Source organism: Aristolochia californica, unplaced genomic scaffold (assembly GCF_029961685.1).
Source record: "Aristolochia californica isolate CCGP_79_NKW_82.1479 unplaced genomic scaffold, dmAriCali1.0.hap1 SCAF_2, whole genome shotgun sequence".
Lineage (NCBI taxonomy): Eukaryota > Viridiplantae > Streptophyta > Magnoliopsida > Piperales > Aristolochiaceae > Aristolochia > Aristolochia californica.
Genome location: NW_027181881.1, coordinates 9,311,831 through 9,318,712, shown reverse-complemented (window position 1 = coordinate 9,318,712; position 6,882 = coordinate 9,311,831). Strand labels below are relative to the sequence as shown.

The 6,882-nt window shown below is 42.0% G+C and overlaps 1 protein-coding gene across 1 annotated transcript; it reads left to right on the top strand.

Moving 5' to 3' along the window:
• The first annotated feature begins 1,088 nt into the window (after positions 1-1,088).
• LOC137957209 (uncharacterized) lies at positions 1,089-3,819 on the top strand. Its single transcript, XM_068804955.1, has 4 exons — positions 1,089-1,366; positions 1,508-2,419; positions 2,626-2,859; positions 3,209-3,819. The coding sequence occupies exons 1-4, from the start codon at positions 1,169-1,171 to the stop codon at positions 3,383-3,385; spliced, it is 1,521 nt and encodes a 506-aa protein (XP_068661056.1). The 5' UTR covers positions 1,089-1,168; the 3' UTR covers positions 3,386-3,819.
• The last annotated feature ends 3,063 nt before the right edge of the window (positions 3,820-6,882 follow it).

Here is a 6,882-nt window from a genome sequence, read left to right as displayed (position 1 = left end):
ACTTGAGGACAAGCTCGTCTTCCAAGGGGGGTGTAATGATATGCACGCAATAATATTATTATTTTAGTGTTTTCTTTAATTTACTTTATTTATTTCAGTTTTAGGCCATAGGGGTATTTTTGGAATAGTTTATTTATAGGGGTATTTTTGTAATATTTTATCTTAAACCCTACCAAGGTGAACCCTATTTAAGGGGTATGAGTAATGATAAACACAAACATTGAAGTATTAAGAATTAGGTTAAATCTAGCGTAAAGAGACTTAGAGTTCTCCTCAACGAGCTCTAGGGTTTTCAAGCTTCCCTTTGGCTTGATCTTTTGTTTTCGTTCTCCATGTCTTTCTACAATCCCTACTATACGTACGATAATCCGTGGTAGATCCAAGATCCTCCCAACGAATCTTTGTGTCAGATCCGGGACCATAACAGTTTCTAAGAAATATGAGGACTCTAATTGTCCATGAAAATGTATCTCTACCTAGAAATGCATTTCTATTTTTTTCCAGAAAAAGACACTAACATAGCCTAAATGAAATTGAGAATAAGAAATCATATTAAATGATATAGAACATTTTAGGTTTTAGGTCCAAAGAATCCAAACCCTAAAACAAAAAGCAGATAATAAATAAATGGTAGTTGTGGATTCCCACTTCCCCGTTTGTCAATTTTCCTAAATGATCGAGGAAGGAGTATTTATTATACTCTTAAGATCGCTTTGAACATAAAATCTCCAATCTCCATCGAGGCCAGCCGCCAGCGCAGCTATAGAATGGAGCTGATTCGTGTGCATATTGCTTAATGTAGGCTCCCGAGAATGAATTAAATATATATGGTTGGATGAAGTAAATATAGAATACGGTGAGTTGGTAATTAATAATTAACTCCGTATTCGCTTGGACAGGCAAAGCAGAGACGGAGATAGGAAAGGGTCCCATCCACATCGTCGTCAATTTGGAGAAAGGGATCCGACACTGCTGACTCCATCTGAAAGAAAATACTAATTTGAAACAGCAACTGTGTCACGTGCGTATAAATCAGATGAGTTAGAAAACAAAAAGCTGAGGCAACAAGTTAAAAATGGTGGCCACATTTTAGATACCCGAATAAACAACTGATCAACGATCGGTTGAATATTCGGATTTCGCCGTCCTTGTGGTTGCGAAATTCGCCATGGGAGCTGCAGAGCCCGTTGCAGAAGGAGCGGAGGTGGAGACAGTCGTGAGGGATGCGGCGGAAGAGCAGGAGGGACAAGAAAAGGCTGATGAAACATCTCAGAGAGAGGTGATGGTCATGTCGAGATTGCAGACACCAAGTCCTGTCACTCCACTGCAAGTCGTCGTGCCTCCTCAACCCCTTCAAACTCCTCAGGTAAGAGAAAGAGGAACTGATCAGAACTGATTCTGGATTGTTCCATTTTCTGAAGAAAAAAAATTGAAGGATAAAAAATGGATCCGAAGAAAAATTTGACTTTTCATGGTAATGGTTTCTGGGTCTGTTGGAAATTTGCAGCAACAGCCCTCTTTGGCTTCACTGAACTCAACGGCTTATACCAATCGCATATCCCTCTTCCTGTTTCTTCTCCACACGGTGATTGGTATAGTAGTGGTTTCCTTTCTGATTTATAAAGCGGTGGAAGGTATCTTGAAGTACAAAACACGAAGGAAAGAGGAACGTCTGTTGCGACATTGGCTACCACAAATCGAAGGATCGGCCCTTTTGAGCATTATCCTAGCCTTTGCGTGGCAAAAGGCTGTGAGGGTGTGGCCGGATTTTATGGTACGGTTTATACTATGGAGCTGCTTCTTTCTTTCGTTATCCGCCGGAACTCTTCTCCTCTGCCTCTCCATGCCGGCGACGGACGGATTCGGGGTTCTTCTGTTGGCTTTCGCCATCGGAAACGGGCTGTACGCCTGTTGGGTCACTCAAAGACTCCGTTTCACGGCCAGAGTTTTGACCATAGCTCTGCAACCCGTCTCCAAATTCAGAGATTTGAACCAACCTACTTACTGGATGATGGGAGTTGGGTTCATGTGGATGTCTCTGTGGACTTTAGCCATACTTGGATCCCTCAATTTCTACCTTCCGCCGGTGGTTATAATCCTTCTGGTGCTTAGTCTGGCTTGGACGACGGAGGTCATGAGAAACGTGGTGAATTTGACTGTTAGTCGCGTCATCGCCCTGTATTACCTCAGAGGCATGCAATCGGATACTTACATTTGCTTCCAGAGAGCCGTCACTAGAAATCTAGGAAGCGCCAGTCTGGGGTCACTCTTCATCCCCGCCATTGAAGCTCTGAGAATCGTCGCCAGAGTCCTGAATTTAATCGAAGGAGAAGACGAGTTCATGTTCTCCTGCGCCCATTGCTGCCTCAGAGTAATGGAATGTATATTCAGATACGGCAACGGCTGGGCATTCGTTCATGTAAATCCCAATTTCATTATTCTTTTTATTTTTCTCATCTGTATCTGATCAATCCTTTTTTCTCCGGGAGGCGGAAGACGCTTTTGCAACCTGGAATTAAGATTTTGTGATGATTTTATTTTTCTCATCTGCATCTAATCAATCCTTTTCTCCGGAAAGTGGAAGACCCTTTTGCAACCTGGAATTAAGATTTTGTGATGAAACAGGTGGCGGCGTATGGGCATGGTTTGGTGAGAGCGTCGGAGTCCACTTGGGCTTTGTTCGAGAAAAACGAAATGGAACCAATAGTGGATTCGGATATCACGACGTCTCTGTGTTTCCTCGCCGGTGTTGCGAGCGGATCGACCTGCGTTATTTTCGCTGCTTCTTGGACATTTTCAGAGCATAAAAGCTTCACGGCCACGGTTGCTCTCCTCGCCTTCTTCCTCGGATACCTCATTGTGAGTATTTCTTCCTGTAGATTTTCTCTCCCGTCTCCGCACATCCACAGCGACAGTGAGAAGCAAGATAGACGCGGTGGGTAGTCGGAGACGACGTGGGCCAATCGCCAACTCCGCCGCCTTGGAAATGCCACGTGATCTCTATAGGTAGACTAGTGAAAAGTATAGGAAAAGAAACGACTCATCGTAGAAGTATCTTCATTTCTGCAATGTCTGGTCCACGGCGGCAAACCCATTTATATAGCATCTGACTGGCTTCTCACAATTAGATTATTCTTTTTTTTTTTTGAAGAAAATAGTTTCTTAAACTGTTTTTTTTCTGTCTGGTTGTGTCTGCATTTTGGTCCAGACGCGAATTAGCATGGCTGTCCCTCACGCGTGCGTCAGCTGCTACTACGTTTGTTATGCGGAGAACCCTACTAGCCGGTTCTTCGACTCCACCATCAGAGATCGGCTCAATTATATAAAGGAAGACACCGATGCGGTGGCCCCAACGCCGAGGATCCGCCGACGACTGGCGGTCTAGAATGCCGACCGGGAGACTCATCCGTTTGCAGGACCCATCTGATGGGCTGCAGAAGCAATGCGCGGGCCTTTCCATTTCTAAAATTGAAAAGGATATCCGAAAGAGTGGTGGTAGCAAGGAAGGAGGCGAGGAATGGTGGAGGTGGGTGGTGGGGAAGGCGTTAAAAGATGATGGCGACGGAACCGAACCGTCGACCCATCTGCTGTTCTCTTTCTGAAATCCGTAAGATTCCTGCTTTCTCAGCTACCGAACAAGGAAGGCCACAACGATAGCTTTTTGCTTTTTGCTCCATCGCCACTTAATTCGAGATTGACGTGGAGTTCCACCTCATTCAGTAATTTATTTTATTTAACTTGATCAGTCTGCCATTGCCAGGCCGCCTTGTTACTTTGTACCTACCTAAATTACTTAACTATCTCTTCTTTATTTCTGCATTTTTATAGTCATCCGTACAAATCGTAGGCAGAGACTCTCCCTAGTCTCTACGATACATCTCCCGTGGATTCTAAAGTTTGAATCGAAAAACACGTAAGGATGAAAAGACGATGGATTCTGGACTGAAAAGGCCCCAGAGTCGCTTTCATGTAAGAACTAAGAAAGTCCTGCCTGGATAATGTGGAAATATTACCATCGTGAATCACTCATTCACGAGTCCGACCAAATGCAGTCGTGCACGGAATCCGCTTGCCCAAATAATCTGTCTTGGAATCAAACAAGCGTGGCTCCTTCTATATTCCTTGTATAAAATTATAAATCATAAAGTATTCTTGTCGGATAATCATTTGATATTTCAATTTTTTGTCTCTTCAAAATTTCATCACAAACACATGAAAATGTTAGTTCCATAACTGACCCATCTAGTGGGTGGTTTCCTGGATGTAAGTGGTAGTCAGTCGGTTGTAATGGGTAAAAGTTACAATTTCTCTTTTTTTTTATAGGATAAGAAAAGTTTAAGATGAAGAATTTAGAGAGCTTGGGCATTTCAATCAACCAGCATCTAAATTGATGAGTCATCTCTGAAAATTGATCGTCATGATAAAAAGTATGTTTTTCATTTATGTTTATAAATTTTATTATGTTTTAGAAATTCATTATGAGGCTTTCATCTTGTATCAGAGCAGTACCTCTTTGATCGGCCTTTTCATTGAGATTAAAAAAAAATTGAGCGACGATGTGTGTGTGACACTCTTCGGTGTTTGTGTGTGTCAGCATTGTAAGCGCGGGCATTAGGAAGACTCTCGAAAAAACGAAACCAAGTTGGGAGCACCGGTTGATACATTCTCCGGCAAACCAGACCGTGTTGTCTGCGCACTAGAGCATCGATAGTGCTCTCTGTGCACTTTAGTTGGTTGTTCGTAACCTGTCACAGTGTGTCGAATGCACCGAGGTTTACGCGTTGGGTGGTGTGGGATGTGCCGACGACGTTGAGACTATGATGGAGGCTAGCAACGAGCACACGATGGACGACTCCCTTCATCTGTCGCATTATCGGATTCTATGCATGGCTGGAGGTTGAAGACGGCCTCCAACATGCAGAAACTAAAAATAAAAAAACTAAACATATGGTTAAGTTTCATTTAAATAACGAGTAAGCTCGGACGTGTTGACTCGGCCCAACTCGCCCAAGAGCAAGCCGAGCCCACTCGGTTCACAATTTTTTTTTTCTTTTTTTTTTTTTTGCAGGGATTCAAACCAGCACGCTTGATTTTGTTTTGGCATCGGAGACCATTGGACCATCTCACCTTTATCTATTATCATTGGATACATTTGATAGATAGTAATTTCAGTAAAATCAGTATATATTTTTTATGCAATTTCTCTTTTATTTAGGTTTTATGCATATTTTAGGTTAACCTAAATATAAGGAATTAATAATTGACTTCAATTTTAGTCAATTATTTTTATGTCATATTTTTGGTTTACATTTGAATAATTGAGTAATTGTGACAACATTATTAATTATAAAAATGTCTAGTGACATTAAGTTTAGACACATAAAGTTAATGACATAAAAATTATGATTAATCATGAAGATATAATAATTTAACCCCACAGGGTAAATATTATATTTAAGTGATTAATCAAGATATGAAAGAAATATTTTAAAAAAAATTCTAGTTGCTCACAAGCCTAGGATATTCATTTACAAACAAATTTTTTGGGTCCCATCACAAAGAGACATAAATTGCTTATGTGTTATAATCTAATCCCACGGGAAAGATTATAATAACACGCTGATTTATTTGTTTGAATTATTTACAAGGGTAAATATTCAAAAAAATTAACTTCATTAAATGTTTAGTAAGCTTGTTGTTTATTTGCAATTCTTCAAACTTTGTCTATCCCAAATTTTGATTCCTCTATTATTCCTTTGAATGGAGAGAAGTATATTGAGTGGAAGGAGAAACTTATCGTGTTATTGGGGTGCATGGATCTTGACTTGGGTGAACCTCCAAATCCCATGGAATCCAGTACCCAAATTGAGAAAACATCATTTGAACCCAAAGCAAAGGAATATCTTCAAGTTATTCAGGAACAGTTTGAGACCTCCAACAAAGCATTAGTGTGCACCCTGATAACCCAAAGGTGTTCCATGAAATTTACTGGCACCAAAGATGTGCGTGAGCACATCATGCAGATAAAGGATATGGCCACAAGACTAAAATTAAATGAGATTGATATGTGTTAAGCACCTAGCCAATACCACCCAAAAGACCAGCCTATTAGGTAGTGGAAAGCCAAGTACTGAACCCAGGACCACAACATCACATCCCCCCTGGAGAATGGGCTTATCCCCCAAGCCCATCCATTGCGAGCCGACGGGTGACAGCTGCCCATACGACCTAGGGCCCGGCCCAGACCGACGACTTAACACATAGCGACAAGGTTTTTGCCTACGTCTGGGATTCGTAATCTCCCACGCTGTCTGCCGAGATTCGAACTCACAACGTAAGGACCGGTTCTGATACCAAATGTTAAGTACCTAGCCAATATTACCAAAAAGACCGACCTATTAGGAGCGTAAGGCATAGGTACTTAATCCCAGAACCATAATATCACATCCCCCCTGGAGAATGGGCTTGTCCCCAAACCCATCCGTTGCGATTCGACGGGTGACGGCCGCCCATACAGCTCGGCCCCAACGGCTTAACACATAGCGAAGAGGTTTTTGCCTGTGTCTAGGATTCGCGATCGCCCAAGACGTCTATCGGGATCCGAACTCGCAATGTAAGGACCGGTCTAATACCAAATGTTAAACACCTAGCCAATACTACCCAAAAGATCGGCCTGTTAGGAGTGGAAGGCATAGGTACTTAACCCCAAGACCATAACAAGATGTCCAAGTCATTTTTGGTCCACTTCATCCTTAACTCGCTTATGTCTGAATACGCACCCTTCAAAATCTTTTATAACACACATAAGGAGAAATAGTCAATTAATAAACTTTATGTGTGTACAAGAGGAAGGGAGGCTGAATTAGGAGAGGCTGAATATGC

Coding starts and splice junctions, on each gene's coding strand:
- LOC137957209 (XM_068804955.1), top strand. CDS start 1,169: ATGGGAGCTGCAGAGCCCGTTGCAGAAGGAGCGGAGGTGGAGACAGTC. Junction 2,420..2,625: donor ACGGCTGGGCATTCGTTCAT/GTAAATCCCAAT, acceptor GTGATGAAACAG/GTGGCGGCGTATGGGCATGG. Junction 2,860..3,208: donor TCTTCCTCGGATACCTCATT/GTGAGTATTTCT, acceptor ATTTTGGTCCAG/ACGCGAATTAGCATGGCTGT.